General features: G+C 38.4%; 1 protein-coding gene across 1 annotated transcript in view; it reads right to left on the bottom strand.

Moving 5' to 3' along the window:
* Nucleotides 1-16,987, bottom strand: part of malrd1 (MAM and LDL receptor class A domain containing 1) — a 62,320-nt gene that overhangs the window by 41,298 nt on the left and 4,035 nt on the right. The window contains exons 5-13 of the mRNA XM_042399986.1: nucleotides 14,432-14,528; nucleotides 10,489-10,620; nucleotides 9,052-9,204; nucleotides 6,066-6,171; nucleotides 5,129-5,496; nucleotides 3,762-4,207; nucleotides 1,195-1,282; nucleotides 912-1,091; nucleotides 645-801 (exon numbers count right to left, since the gene is read on the bottom strand). Coding sequence (XP_042255920.1) covers nucleotides 645-801; nucleotides 912-1,091; nucleotides 1,195-1,282; nucleotides 3,762-4,207; nucleotides 5,129-5,496; nucleotides 6,066-6,171; nucleotides 9,052-9,204; nucleotides 10,489-10,620; nucleotides 14,432-14,528 — 1,727 coding nt within the window. The remainder of the gene's footprint in view (nucleotides 1-644; nucleotides 802-911; nucleotides 1,092-1,194; nucleotides 1,283-3,761; nucleotides 4,208-5,128; nucleotides 5,497-6,065; nucleotides 6,172-9,051; nucleotides 9,205-10,488; nucleotides 10,621-14,431; nucleotides 14,529-16,987) is intronic.

The raw sequence follows: 16,987 nt of genomic DNA on the forward strand, positions 1-16,987 counted from the left end.
AACTTTCTACCCTCTCTGCTAGTTAGCTCTTCTACATTTTTTATCATTCCAGGGACAGAGGGATAATTGCTATATTTAAAGATTATCCAAGAATTAGAGTTTAATCTCAGTAAATCAGTAAGATATGATTATTTTCATACCTGTCAATCTTTCTTTCTTTATTAACTGTTAATCTTTTTTTCTATAAAATGTCAGAAAAAGTGTTTTTTGTTGTCCAACCAATAGTCTAAAAACAAAAGATATTCAATGTACTAGCATCAGATTCTTATAACTGGAGAAGCTGGAATCAGAGAATATTAAGATTCATTCATAGTACGATAATTAGGGCTGAAACAAACTATAATTATATGTAATATATAATTATAATGATAACGATGATACTGATCAATCTTCCAATTATTTTCTAACTAGATATCTATCTTTTCGTCAATAAAATGTCAGAAAATAGTAAAAAAAAGTGTTTGTTTTATCCAATAGTCAAAAACCTACTATATCACTAGTATCAAATTCTCGGAGTAATTGGTATTTTTGCTTCAAAAACATACTATGGCCTAGTTGCAGATTCATTTTTTTGTGAGTTGATTGACTAGTTGTTTCAGCTTTAAAGATATTACTGTAACATAGACGTTTTTGATGGTACTCACAGGGTGTGGTCATTAATTGGACGATGGTACTGCTCTGCATCATGAATGCTTTCCCCTTGGTCAGGTGACCAGCGAAATGCATGAATGGGGACCAAAGAGGGGTCGATGTCCTTCCAACCACAAGTGTCACCATCCTCAAAACCGCACCATTCCCTCACTGGAGAGAGAGAAAAGGTAAATTAATAGAAACAGTGATATGCAATAATTAAAGAACTGTGATTGTTTGACTATGCAGCCATTCTGAGAGAAGAAAAGACAATACTTTACCACAGTTCATTTCGTCAGAGCCATCAGAACAGTCCTTTCTGAAGTCACACACTTTGGTTTGGGGAACGCACTCGTCATACGGCCCACATGGAAACTCTCCATCAGGGCAGTTGTGGGGCTGGACAGTGGGGGCTGTGGTGGTCACTGCAGGGGGTGTGACATTCGCTGTGGGGAGCTCTCCTACAACGAGGTAAAGTACAAATCCAAACAGGGTCTCAGGAAAACACCAATAAGGACCTAAAAAGTGCAAGATCATCTTTTGTGTAATGGCATAATAATTTACCTTCGTATGGGACACAGTCCAGGAAGGAAAGGTCATCGATGGCGATGTCTCCATTGAAATCATCTCCAACGGTACCTTCAATCAAAATCTGGCAACAAAGAAAATGAAACAAAATACAAAAACATCTCAGACTAATTATTCAAGGCTGGGTTGCACAAGCTGTTTGTTAATCCATTTCCAAATGTGTGTGTCAACTATATAAGCAGAGATTCACAGTAACAGAACTAAACTAAAATAAAAGTTTTAGGGAGGTTAACAATCACTTTACTTTTTTCTGCATATATGGAGAAATACGTGTGTTTAAAAATAGTAGTCATGCAGTTTAGTAAAATGTCCTTTGGGTTTATAAACTGAGCAACTGACTCACTGTCATCTGTATATGAACCAAACTGCTCAATAAAAACATCTTTGACAATATACCTGTAACAAAACACAAAAATATATATTTCAAACCCCTTCTTACAGTATAACCACGATGCTGTGCATGATTTTACCCAATTGACCTTTTACACGGCAGACGTTTTAAGTTGTCATTGTAGGAAACACGCAGGTTTAACTAATAACATTAACGACACCGATCAGTTCCTTTTAAGTGTCCCAGTGAGCATGCATGCATAATAGCGGGATCTGGTCACTGGAACACTTAAACTGAATGCAGCCATCATTAAAGTTATTAATTACACCTGTGTCAAAGTGGTCTATTGTCTACATTCAGAAAACTATTCTATTGTAATTTACATACAAAACCAAAACACTAAAATGGTCTCAAAATTCCAAGGTACCTACCGCTTTTTTTTCTAATACTGTTAAAGTCTTGCTTGTCATTGAGTTATGTTACATTTACTGAATTTTAAGTTTTATCACTGACTTCCAATGCAGCAAATCATTAGCTGAAAGATTATTGCTTCAGATATTTAGATATATCACCTGGCTTGTTGATTTTGTGTCATCGCCAAGGGGAGAAACATCATTTGGAAATATAGGATGAAGAGTCTGATATGAGGTTGCAAAGAAAACAGCTTGAACCTTTAAAGTGAAGGAAATGTGTTTTTTTGCTGATAGTGCTGTTATTGTAGTAATCAGCACAGCACACATGTGCAGTGTTTGGCATATTTAACAAACAAGGCTATCTGGAAGAGGCACCGTGCGAGTATTTACTGCACATTAGCATGATTCGAGCAGCAGTGTTTTGCAAACATGGTTTGATATATTTTTCCAGTAATCAGCCATTTCCACTGGCTGGCTGGGCAAACAAGTTGTCTTGGAAACAATTTAATTAACTTTAATGCTCCTCATCAGCTCATTGTTGTTTTCATTTTGCATCAATCTGTTTTTCATGTTCTCTAGTTGTTCTTTAAGCTGATACGTTGTTATTTTCACAGTGGAAATGTGCATTAGTTTTGGTTAAATTGGTCACATTAAATCTCAATGCAAATTCAGAATGAGTATGTTGGTAGAATTGACTATCTTGATGTCACATCAGCATGTTCTGTCATTTCGTGGCTACATCCCCACTGTTCAAGCAAATGGATCAGTCTGGCTGCATTTAATTCATCGTTGTCTCTTTTTTTCCCCCATTTTTACCCTTTCTGCAGTCAATTAACTTGACAAATAGAGCTCCTGTTTTCAATGCCATAATGGAGGAAAAGTCTTTAACTGCCTGTCAACTTATACTAACTCATGAGTAATGACAACAGAACATCCATCTTGAGGGATCGATGTCGAGCCGTGGAGCTATTAAATAGATCTTCATCGTGCAATGCTGGAGCGCACTCTTAAATACAGACTCTTTGCTCCACTAGACTTTCATTGCTGCCTGTCAGGGAGCTGTGTTTACCTGCAGCTTATGGCTGCATGTCTATCTTTGATTACACAAGGGAACTGAATGCAAATGATTCAGAGCGGGATGTGATGTGAATAAACAGATTTTATAGTACTAGAGTTTATAATATTATTGGTATAGAGTTAAGTAACAAAGTACATTTTCTCATGTACTGAACATACAGTAAGTAGGACTTTGAGGCATTTAACTTAACTGTATTTCAATTTTATGATACTTGCAATATACTTGTACTCCACTACATTCACAGGGAAATGTTGCTCTTTCTGTCAACTACATTTATTTGACAGCAAATAGTTATTAATTATTTTGCAGAATGAGATTTTACAAACAAAACATGATCACCTTTTAAAATATAATGCCTTGTTACACGTTAAACTCCACTTTAAACAGCTACATAATTAAAATACTGCTTAAAGGCTACAGCATCAGTAATAATAATCTACTAATGTAATATATATAATATAAAATACAATAAAGAAGACTTTTTCCTTGTAATGGAGCATTTTTACATTGTAGTATTTCTCCCTTTAAGTAAATGCAAGGGAGGTGAAAAGGAAGATGCTTGATATCTGTTTTTTTGCAAAATAAGAAATAACATTTATTGACAGAAAGATGTACATGTGGAGTTCTGTTCTACAAAGCAGAAACCTAAACACAAATTAAAGGAGATTTTACTCCTCGTTTCGCATCAATTTCTGGAGCATTAAATCCTGAGATTAGTTACCTGAAAAGGCCGAGCGCTGGTGAGGTAGAGAGTCTTCCTGTGCCATAAGTTGCCTTGGTCTCCATATCGTACCCACAGCATGTGACCACGGCCTGTGTTGGTGGTCCGGAGGTACACAGCCAGACAGAACACATGTGAGCCAAACATGTGGTAGTGGAAGCGGAAAACACAATGATGGCGTGACCTGGACGGGTCCATGCTGCGCCGGTGGGTGGGTTGGAAGACTCGGCTCAGTAGCACAGCTGTGTCCTTGAACACCTGGGGCACAGAGGACTCGATGTAGAGGTAGTGGCCGTAGCTGGTGCCCACTGTGTGGTCCTTCCAGGGCCCTGTGTTAAAGGACGGAGTGGGGCCTTGGATCCGGGTCCAGTCAAACACATCTCCTCCACTCTGCTCCTGTTTCCAACTGCACAGCCCGTGCTCAAAGTTACACTGCAGCTCTGGAGCTATGAGATATGACAGGAGAGTGAATTTCACCGCAGCCAACAAACAACACAAGTCCCACTGACAGCCAAGTTACAACGGCACTACATCATCCGCGAGCAGAAATACAAACAACTTCAATATTTTCAGTGGTGGAAAGAAACTAAATACATTTACTGAGGTATTGTACTTAAGTACAATTTGGGGTAACTTGTATCCATTTTCAGCCACTTTATACTTCTACAGCACTACATTTCAGAGTTAAATATCATAGTATTTACTCAACGACATTTATTTGACAGATATAATTAACATTCACGTTTCAGTTTAAGATATAAAAAAACACACAATAACCTCATAAAATACAGTGCATTGTTAAAGATTAAACCACTTGTTCCTAACGTCATGTCTCAGATAAATGTCCATGAGTTGTTAGCAGTTCCACCAAAGAGTGATTAATCCATTAAACTTCTAAGACGGTTTGATTTAAATGTCCGTTAAAAATCAACAAAAATCAACACAAATATATATAATACAACTTTGTTTTTTCTTCTTTCCTGCTCCATTAATCATCTGAGGAGCCCTCCGATTTATCTGGGGGCCTGACCCCTAGGTTGAGAACCACTGGACTAGACTTCATATAACTGTATATAAAATAGATACACTAGCCCCACCTCAACCAGTTACAACAGTAAAATGCTTCTTACACATTGTTGCATCAGTATTAACAATCTAGTTATGTAATATATAATAATATATCACTCACAAGATGGTTTTTTTCTGAAGTACTTTTATCTTTGATACTTTATGTACATATTGTTGATAATACTTAATAGTTAAATAGGACTTTGAGTGTAGGACTTATACCAGTGATACATTGTAGTTCGGTACTAAAGGATCTGAGTGCTTTTTCCAGCACTGAAAGGGACAAAAGAGACTCTTACAGCATCCTTCCTCATCTGATCCATCCCCGCAGTCATCCACAAGGTCACACAGCTGAAAGTGCTCCACACATGCGTTGGTATGCACACAATGGAAATGTGTGTGCTGGGGACACTCCGCCACCGGGGGGGGCAACGAGCAGTTCTTGAAGGTGACATCGTCCAAGGCGGAGACGCCATCAAACACACCAAGGCTGATTTTAGCCAGAGCGATCTGGAAGGGCTGGGTGATGCGTCCCAGCTGCACAGTTACCTGGTTCCAGCTTGTACCCTGATCGTACAGAGTTCTCCATATGAGGGTGTTGTTCTGAACTCCATCGATGCGAAGATACATGTCAGCAGCCCCCACGGATATGCCTGAGTTATAATGCCTGAGGGAGATGAGAGGTGAAGGCTTTAAATTTTTAACTAACAGTAATATTCTAGCACTGCAATGTGTGTATCCTGCGATATTATACTTCTAAAATTATCTCCTCACACCAGATAAATCACTGATTCCTCTTGTAAAATGCATATGCTTGCTTGACATGATACATGAGGGCTTTTGCTTACTGTGCTCTGTAGAAAAAATAAAATGTATAAATCTCTAGCCTTTTTTCTGCCAAGAGTGCCTCTCCAATCACCAAGCAGAAAAAATATAATCTGACATTTGACATAAACCTTCAGGGGGCATAAAATTGTCAAAACATGACAGGTTCAGATACACGTCCTCTCATTGTGTGTGACTGTGAAATAAAAGAAATGCGGAGAAAGCAGAGCAGAGACAGGTGAAATGATGGGCGGAAGAATGAGAGAAAGATACAGAGGAGGGGGAAAACAAGCGTTGGAACAAGTCTAAAAATACAGGTGGATTTACAGAGGATAAGTCTGGTTTTGATGATCTAGAGTCATGTTGAACAGCTTTATAGAGTGGAGAGGGAAGCTACAGAGTGACTCTCACCAGAAGGTCATGGTGCACCCGGAGGCCGACTGTTGGAACCACGGTCCTCGGAGAACAGCCCTTGGATAAAGACTGCTGCTGTTCTTCAATATAAACATAAACTGGCCTGCGGTGAGTGAGAAAACAATTAGTATTCAAATCATATGCAGTGCCGACTTTATTAAGCACACCTCCACATTTCTGCAATCAACTTGTCCTGCCAGACAGTGAGTCATCTGTAGAAAAGCCAGAACTGTTACGAATGCAGACAGACGAGACTTTCATTTATGATTCAACTAAACGCCTTCCCACGTTGTTGTTGTTTTGTCAGATGGGTCAATTTCATCTACTCAAAAATACCTCTCCTCGTGGGATTTTTGTGCAAAACAATGTCTAGTGTATTAAAAATTGTGAGATAAACAAAGCGCATCCAGTAGATTGCAGTCACCTCGGAAACAGTGCCTTTGTTGATGAGACTGGTCAGAGGACAATTGCAAGCCAAGCTACGGATGTGCAAATAGCAGCTTGGTACAGCAATAATATGCAGGAGGCCATTTAATTTAACACAATGCATGAAAACACCCACTCTTGCCAACACCATGAGGTCACACAGCTCCACAAATGAAGTTGAGAAAAAAGGTTTTAAAGTTTTCAGGCTGACAAACTGCCAGCCACATGATGTTGTAATGTCATATTGCCTTTTTAGGGATGTTCAGACCAACATCAGCTCTGTAGGTTGATCATTTAACCAAAAAAATCAATACCACAGAACAGTAGCATAACATATATAACACCAAAAAATGTGCACTCTACCTGATAGTTTTCATGAAATGCAAAGAGAATGCACCAACAAAATATGTTCTGTCAGCCTTCTTGTCCATTTTAACTACTTTGTTAAAATAAACTTAATTTTGATTATTTACTACTATCATAGTTCATAGGAATTAAATATATTTTAGCTCTGTTTTGCTGTCTGCCTACTATTGATATTTATATTGAAATAAATATAAGAAATTCATTTTAAATGTCATAGATTTAGCATCTATAACATATAACATATTGTATATAATATGTGATTTAATCTAACACTAAAGCTAGTCAAAAGCTCAGATGGCAGTTAGTGCTAATGTTACTCTGCTAAGCTAATTAGCATTAGCAGGAGTTTAGCCCGGCTTTATTTCTCCTTCATGAATGGATTTAGCTACGGCTTCATTTAATTATGTTGAATGACAAATTGCATTTCGAATATGTCACTTCACCAAAATAGATATTTTTCAATTATGGATAACAGATAGCGAAACACAATAACACTTGACATAATGCTAGCTCTCTTGTTTTAGCAGTGAAGATGACTGTGGCAGAGATTCAAGAGCCTTATGGGCAACGATACAAACCCAGAATGTAGTTACTGTGGTTTGGTTTAGTATTTAGCTCCCTTTTGTAGTTACTGTAAACTTTATGGTACGCTATAGTAAAAGTGTAGTAGTAGTAGTAGTAGTAGTAGTAGTAGTAGTAGTAGTGTAATATAATAAAATGTAATTCAGGTTCCTGTTTTAACTCAATTTTTACCTAATATGTACAGTGGTTACTGCATTTTGGCTTTGTAGGGCAGGACAGTGGTCCTGCATTCATCAAAACTAATGAAAAAGATGAATAAAATGACGTCTGGTCCATTGAAGGGTAGCGTGAAACCATTCTGCCTGATACTGTACGGCAGTAGTAGGCAAACAGTGGCTGGCGGACCAAACTCAAATCTACTATAGATAACAAAATAAACACAAGGCTTGTGTAAATCTCAATGAATCACAAATATATGGCAGACAGAACTTTCAATCAACCATAAATGAAACAGGCATTTATGGTTGTTTATTGGTAATAAAATACGTCAAACATATATATGACTTTTGAGTCATTTCAAATGTTTAATAAAATAAGCTGTATCTCTCTTAGATCTTTTACTAATGAGAAAAATGACATCTGCCCTCAGATACAATCCTTAAGAGTGTTTATAAATCTATTTTATTCTTACAAGAATTAAAAGAAATTAATAAAACATACAGACCTGCATTTCCACTGCGCCGTTTAACAGCCCCTGAATGAAAAATCCTGAAAAAACTGGCCCATGTTTGAACCTAATTGCTGACCCCTGCTGTACAGTATGAGGTGGTGTGATGGAGTTGTAATGTTTTCTTGGCTCCTATTTAGTGCTTTGCAGCCAAATAAACACTTAATACAATGTTTCAGACTGGAGTAGATAAGTCTTTAAATGGTCACAGTCATATTTCCTAAATCTTCAAACATATGCTCCCACCAGGACAGGTCTCTGGTTGCAAAGCTTGGAGCACATCAAGAAGCTTCTGGGACCAAAACACAGATTTTGGTTTTACTGCCCGCACAGTCTCCAAATCTGGACCAAACAGAGCATCTTTTCACAGCATGTTCAGACAATGTACTCAACAAAAACAACAGATGGTGCCGCTAAAAAACCTGCATGACATTTTTAAGTCAATCTGCAACGAATTAATGCCTTCAGAAGAGTTAAATCTTTTCTGGAGGGTAGATGTGGAGAAAAGAGTAGCCTATAGAGATGTAATGAGGCATGATACACAGAAACAGTAACATGTTGTTGTGCATAAACCAAGGAGAGACCGATGGTGTTTCAGAGTGAGCATAGTATGGTGTGTTTCAGTGAAGGATGTGGTGTTAATATGCAGTATGGGTACAGCTTATGTCGGTTTCCTTTCTATTATTCAGATGGCTGAGAAAGCATTTCTCCATGAAATGCTTATCTCTCAAAAACACACAGACAAGGGATTTTCTCTTTTTCCACAAAAACTTGATTTACTCTGTAGATAATATTATCTTTTGCCAGTTATTTCTGACCAAACACCCTGGACACAGTGAAATAATCTTATCAGATCACTACGTTTCTGTTCTTATTCCACTGCCTCATGATGGTAACTGTTTATAGCAAATACTGCCTTATGTGATGTGTTTGTTACTCTACCTTCGGTGCTGTTTGTAGAGTGGTCCAGGGGTGGTGGACGGCCATAGTATTCTGGAGGAACCTCCACAGATGAGCCCCTGACCCAGTCAAAGCCATCACCAAGGGTGAGCTCATACCAGCCACAAGAACTGTCCTCAAAGTCACACTCAGAGGCTGAAGGAGTAGATTAAATTATTTATTATTCCAATAAATCTGAGATTGAAGGTTAATTTGCACAAAAAACTCACCACCAGGTCTATAAGTAGCTGTTCTGGAGCTTTCAATAGTATCATATGACCTTCCCCAGCAGAGGAAGATGGATTTGTAGATGTCCAGATTTCCATTTTCCTGTGCAAAAAGTTTATTCTTTTGTGTGACTCTAATTGAAAGCTGAAGAACATCTACTAATGGACCTTGTGGTGATTTTGTCAAGTACAGTTATCATGGTTAGAAATGAGTTTACTGTCTCAACTTTTATGCCAACCTTTAAAGAGCAACTTGCAAGTTGAATTTCTTAGTGGATTTATGGTTTAGGTATAATGAAAATGATCCTGTGAAAGGTTAATATATGGTTTCAAAGGTTAATATTTGATGTCATATTACGTCGCATAAGGGAATCGGTCTCACTGTCCCTGCTTCAGTGCAGTCTGAGCGGTGGACATTTAATGAATCTGTGTTTTTTCTCTAGTTTTGTTTTGCATTTTATCATTGTGAAAAATTGTGTTTGTGCAGGTCACACAAATTCCAGCCTGTCAGGATGTGTTGTGCACTTTCCTCGCAGGAAAAAGAGCATGCTAGTGTTCATGCCTGGGTGTGTTTTGTCCAGGTGAAGAGACAGGACTTCACTGCTCACTGAAGAACATGGTTGTGTGCACTCATTTTAGACAGGAGGGTTATGTAGACAGTTGTAGTCTGTCACAGTCATATGAATATATATTTTCAACCTCAGTAGTGCAAAAACTAGTGCTGAGATCCAGATTTCTTATTGTTAAACTGCACCTAGCTTGACTGCTCTCCCTTATGTGACTACACAACCAATATCTCGATTTGAGGAGGAAATGAAAACAGCCAGGTTGCCAACTTGCAAGTTGCTCTTTAAAGTGCCCAGAAAATAATGGACATTTGATCATTTCCAAGACAACTGATTAGACTCCATCTGCTAAAGAAAAGCACCAGAGCAGCTTCTAATGGACCTTGTAGTAAGATCGTGTCATCTGTCCAAATAAAGTTTTTTTACATTCTGGATAAACTTGCTTGTTGGGTTCCATTCATTAGACCACACTGATAAATCAAATTTGAAAATGACAGAAAAAAGGATGTAACTCTGGTTTATACAAGTAAATGAAATCCAAAACAGGTAACAGTGTCAGATGAATATTAATACCGAGCTGCTCTCGGTCATATGTACAAATAGGATGGGGACTATTTTAATGTGTTACTTGGCAACAAGGTTCTTACGGCAGTCGGCTTCATCCTCTCCATGGGGACAATGTCGGGTGAAGTCACACACTTTGCTGGCCTCTATACACAGCCCACTGCCGCAGGAAAACCATGAGGGAGGGCAAACAGGAGGAGGGGGCAGACTTCTCTCTGGCACAGGAATCAAAAATGTAAGAGAAACACAGTTTCATGGAAATCAAATCCACAATATGCTTAAAATTCAGTTACAAGAGGAAATTTGATAACCAAAAGGTATGTATTCAGATGTAGACGCACCACATACAAAGATTTATAGTCGTTATCATCGACTTCTATCCTGTGATTTTATCATTAAAAAGCACTTATGGGAGATCATGGTGGATTAATATAGATGAGATCAGCTGCACCCAGCGTAAGTATATTAGCTGTGTTATGAAAGATTAGATTCAACTGTGAAGTAATGAATGAATGAAGGTATTTTGATCAATAGTGCATCCAAGACCTCATCTCCTAAATGAACTCAATTTCATTCCACTTTATGAGGAGTTCTGGAAACGAGTGAAAAATAGCCCCATTTTTAAATGACATTTGGCTGACCATTGAAAGAAGATTCCAAATGGTTTGCTTTTTTTTAGATTTATGAAGTAATTCATCTCATAACAAAAAGAGTTTTGACACAGGTCAGTTTAAAGTAGTAGAGATAACAGAGAAGGTGTTTGTGTTATTCTGTCAACATAGACTTTTTGCTTAGTTTGAACTTAAGCAGAGCCATGTTGGCAATTACACTACATGCTTTTATCTTTGTTTTGGTCTCCACCAACTCCCGAGGGAAAGATCTGGCTCTTAAGCTGCTAAAGGTGCTAAGTTCAGTAGCTAGTTGCTAACTTTGTCTTTCTGTCGTTTCATGCTGGACTGATAGTGAACAGTTGGTTTTTAGAAATTTCTTGTTTCAGTTTTGAATTCAAGTTTCTGCTGCTGCTGGAAATGAGGTTGGGAGAGAACCAAAACAGTAAAGTTGGGAGCTTTGAAACCAATATATAGTGGAAAAGTAATGCATACCAAGGGTTGTAGTGAGGTGCTGATCATTGGAAAGCAGGAAAAAAGTGTCGCACACTTGTTTGTTGTTGATCTTGACGAAGGCCCGAGGGCCGAAACATCATCAAAATAAAAGAGAAATACATATGGAGTCAGAGTGCGCAACACTTTTTTCCTGCTTTTGAGCTTTGAAACCAAAATGCTGAGCTAAAAGATGCTAAAACGCTATGTAGCTGAGGCAAACTAGAGTCAGCAGATAAAACTCAGTGGATTAAACACTAAAAGCAACACTTTTCAAAGTATACGCAGCCATATCATCCATTGTTAATGTAAAATATTGATTTGTGCAGGTGTAATGAGTATGCCCTGTTTTGTGCTTCTGTAGAGTCTAGGAATATATTACACCTCTGAAAAGTATCTCCCTAGATGATTCATCGGAGCAAGATAAAATACCTGATAAAATGATTAAGGTTGACTAAAGAGTCTCAAGAGTAGGTCAGACAAGACTGGGAATATCAGTTAGGCATATAAAAGGATGATCGTAATAAATTATATGGTGGCCAGCTCATTCCCAAAAAATGCATAGACATGCAAACACCCTTGGAGACACTCACACATGCGAAGAGTGTGATTTATGATGGCAGGGTGTAAAAGAGGTGACAAACTTCTGCTGAAAACACAATTTACAATAATGTGTTTCTATCTTATTTTCAGCCTGCATCCTTTTAATAGTAGGCCTATATTTAATAGTTATATTGCCATTATTGGTAACAGTGCACTTAATCTGAATTCATTGCTGCTGTGAACCCATAATTCAGTACAACTAATTTATCGACTGTGCAGGAGATAGGATGAATAATAAAAGACATAAAGAATTCTCTGTAAGTGATCGTAAAGGCATGTTGTTAGCAATATTAGATGTGAGACACATATCAAGACAATATCTATGTCTTCCTTCACATATAGCTGAGGCTACACATATTAAACCTTGCCTGTGTGGTAAAGTATTGTTTGCATTGTAATTCGAAATTTCTCTATAAAATGTATTGTAAAACTGTTAAAGAAAGAGAGTAGTAGTCATGCAGAGCTGCTAGTGGGAAGAATCCAAAGCAATTTTAACTTGCTGCTGAAGTATTGTTCAGTCTTTGGTTTTATGTTTTGATATGATCAGCCAGGCGAGAGAAATACCTAACTTATCTGAGAGGACAGATGGAAGTAAGGGACCAAGTGCCAAGGTGACACTGACCTGTCTCGTTCACTTAGACATGCTAAACTAGGCCTGGTGACGGTCCAGCAGACTGTAGTTTGCCAAACTGGCAGCCGTTGTTATTGTTTAGTGCAATTTGCTCAACTTAAGCCGGCATTAATTAATCTTTTGGAGTACTTGGAGGAAGCACACAAACCAGAAACACAACACTGACAAAGCGATATGCAGAATATGTTAGTGAACAGTTACCTTTTTACACATCCAGCAGACCTGCATTAGCATTCGTGATGAATGTAAGTCCAACATTCACTCTCCTTTTAACTATGTTTTGGTCTCCACCAACTCCTGAGGGAAATATCTGAGTCGTGAGCTTTTAATTGCTTCTCGGCTAGCTTTGCCTGTATGCCTTTTTGTGCTGAGCTAGTAACAAACATTGGGTCTAGCAAAGCTTTTGAGAGCTGATGAGATTGAACCAAAAAGTAAAGTTGTGGGCCAGAAAACCAAAACAGTGAGCTGAAAGATGTTAAAATGCTCATTAGAGCTTAGGGGAACTACAGAGTCAGGTGATAATATTATGGTTTTCGTCACTAAGAGCAACTTCTGTCCCATACACATAGTTATTTGATTCATCAACATGAAAATATACATTTTAGCTGATTTAAGCATTTAAATACAGAAATATTTGTCTCTGTAAAAGTAGCAGTAGCAGTTAAACCTTAGCTGGTAAAAAAAAACGATGTTTTTTTCTGTCAGACTGAGTGATGGATAAGCAAGCCAATGTGATCTTAACCTGGAGTGATCGAGGCTCAACATGTTGACAAGGATAATGAAAAATGGAGGCAACTCATTGTGACCTTACAGTATCTCCCACAGCGGACAAAGAGGATTAAATACAGGAACTGAAGTTCAGTGAAAAAAGCCAACAACGAACAAAAAGGCATCTGACACAGAGCACTCTTGCTGATCAGAAAAATACAATCTAGCCTAAATAAATTATAGTTAGACAGCAAGCAGGCCTGTTTTCATTATGAATGTGGTACAGATTTTTAAAAATGTATGTATTCAACAATTCAGGATAATTATTTGACAACCTTGACCGAACTTTGGCTCCAATTATTGACATCTAACTCAAACTACTGACATTGATTTTGCCTCCAGAGCAGCTTTGTGTCAACTCTACAGTCTCTACGGCCTTGATGCTCTACCAGGAACAGAGACCTGAAAAAGCTGAAGGCTACAGGTTGTTACTTGGAAGAGCCGATCTATAAAGAGGACTGGAGTCTTGTTTGTCTTACAGGCAGAGAGCAGGAACATCATCACATATTGGATCAATAATAACAGATGTAAAGATGATATAGTTTGTGCTGTTTGTGCGACTGAAATACCTGTATATCACCAAGGCGACATGTTAAAATTCTGCTCAAAGCACCAAGTGGACAGTGGTTTATCAAATGCTCCCAGCCAAGATGCTTAGCTGTGTCATATTCATCACTGAGATACACTATAGCAAACATAAATAAAGCCATAGATTGCGGCACTGACTGTGCTCCATAGTCAGAGAAACGTGTAGTAAGCAACATTTTAATGATTCAGTTATTCCTGGGTGCTTTAGTGTCTTCCCCTGTTATCAGTATTCAAAACAAGTTTGATGTAGTCTGTTTATGTGTAGCGATATTTCAAAATGTCAAGGTCTGAACTTGTCCCGTCTTTGTAGTGAGTTGTTATTAATGATAGCAGTACCAGGCACAGTCACGCAGCAGGGACTGAAGGATAGGTCATCGATGGCCAGGACCTCAGAGGCTTCGCTGTCAGCTGAAAGCTCTCCCCGAATCACCACCTGGAACAGTATACACAGAAAAGCTGTAAGACATCATTCAGACGTCTCTTTTCATTTCCAGTCTATGCAATCTGTTTGGGCCTGTGTACTTAGCCTGTGTGCACATACAGTATGTGTATATATAGTGTATTTCCATACTTACAGCGGCAATGCTAACATGCTGATGTTTAGCGGGTTTTTACCCAACAAGTCCTCCAAATTAAATGACCAAATGCATCATTTGACCAGGTGCATGCCAGAACAACACATAGGACTGTTTTCTAATCTGGCACCGCTATTGGCAGGACAACATCATTTGTCTGTGCTTTCCAAAACTGTTATATATCACTGTTAATAATTATGTTTTATGAAGTTACAACACTTTAGTTAAGGTCTGGTTAGGTTTGGGGACAATTTGTGGTTTGGGTTAAAATTATCATTTTATTAAGGCTAGAGAAACATTTGGTGTGAGTTAAAGCTACTACTTAAAGTTAGGCAACCTTTGTCATCATGGCTACAATAATAACCACAGGGTTTAAGGACCAGTTTGTAAGATTTAGTGGTATCTAATGGAACAGACTTGGCAGAAATGGAATATAATATTCATAGGTATGTTTTAATTAGTGTATAATCACCTGAAAACAAGAATCATTAGTTACCTTAGAATGAGCCCTTTATATCTACATAGGTAGCGGGTCCCCTTGCATGGAGGCCGCCATGTTGTGCCACCATATTTCTACAGTAGCCCAGAATGGATAAACTAAACACAAGCTCTAGAGAGGGCCAGGAAACTATAGTTTCACAACCACAGTAGGTTCTCTTACATGCTTGGAAGGGGAGAGGGAGGTGTATTCATCTGGTTGCAATCTGCAATCTCACTGCTAGATGCCACTAAATAAAGTTTTTAAAAAAAACTGTTCCAGTTGGAAATGGGAAACAAACAGCAGTCTCCTGTGGTAAAGTCCATTGTTGGGTTATAGCCTCCAACCTCCTCCAAATGAGGAAATTTGTCAACTTATATAGACATAATCTGAACTGCGCCACTGCTCTGGTCATAATTACTACGGCCACTAGATGATATCTGTCACTCAAACTACTTTAACTACTGTACATGTCATTTTTGGGCAACTGACATTACCACCTATTGTGACGCAAACTTTTGTGCTATCTAATCTATTTGCTGTAGTAGATGTTGAGATATCTGACTGTAAAAGTGATTTTTTTTAACCTGCTGGTGAGAGTCAGGAGATCACAAAAGTCAGGTGGCTTCATCCTCTGGGCACCATGAATGTATATGTAAACTTTCATAGCAATCCATCCAATGGTTGTTGAGATATTTCCGATATTTCAGTGGCTAAAAATAACGCATTATTTCTGCGTATCACAGCCAGATAGCTGCACTGATCAAAGTCCACTGAGCAGCCTTATCTAAACATTAAGAGTTTTATAACCCCTTATTTATGACTGATCTAAACAAATGGTGGCTTGATTTATCATGGCTAATGGGAAAATGTACGCAAATACAAAATTTTCATACTGATCAGCTTATTTCTTCTAAAACTGGACCTAGAGGCCATTAAAGCAATGCAATGTATGGGACGATAGCTTTGAGTATACATAACTGTTTATTAAGGACTTGACAGCCAAAGCATCTATCTGATCCAGACAATGTACCCTTGTTCCCCTGGGTATTTTTATTCACAGTCATTAAGCTTTCACTTTGCTTCTGTTTCTAGTTCTTGGCCAAATGTTTATATATCCACATTATATTTTATCTGGACAAATCTTAATAAAGCTGCCGAAAGGAGTAACTTTTAGAAAGGGTTTTCTACTACACACTTAGAGAAGGGCAACAAAACTCTAGAGAATTTAAGGAGGTGAAAGAGTGCAGATCATTAAGCAAACAGGCTGAAATTGAAATCACCCGAATCACAGTGGTAAATAAAAACCTTGTTAACTCAACTGCCTTTGAAACAGGAAGTGGATTAATGGAGGGGAAAGTGAATGTTAGCGGAGAGTTGACCTCTCTTTACCCCTGGCGCCGGGCAGCCATGTTATGAAACTGAGCGGGCTGTAGTGAGAGACAGATGGTGGAGGCAGAGAAGGGGAGAAGGGTGACTCACTGACATTGTCTGAGGATATAGGAAGGACACAAACAGCAGGCTTCACAGGACTCCAGATGGCCTCCGAAGGGTCCAGGTGGGTCAGTACCCCCTCACTGCACATAAACGGCTCCTGTCCAGCAACTCATTTCTGCTGTGATGACTTTATCACTTTGAAGGAACCTTGTACTGTACGATATATCTTACAATGGGTACCTCAACACCCTACTATATTGACCAAGATGTCAGCTTTTATGATACCATACCCTACAGAATGACACAATTAGGTTCAATCAAATACTTCCAAGCATCTCCCAATAATTAGTACAACTCTATACTGTATATCTGGATAAAATAATGATATATTAATTTAAAGGT

Source organism: Thunnus maccoyii, chromosome 21 (genome assembly GCF_910596095.1).
Source record: "Thunnus maccoyii chromosome 21, fThuMac1.1, whole genome shotgun sequence".
Classification (NCBI taxonomy): domain Eukaryota; kingdom Metazoa; phylum Chordata; class Actinopteri; order Scombriformes; family Scombridae; genus Thunnus; species Thunnus maccoyii.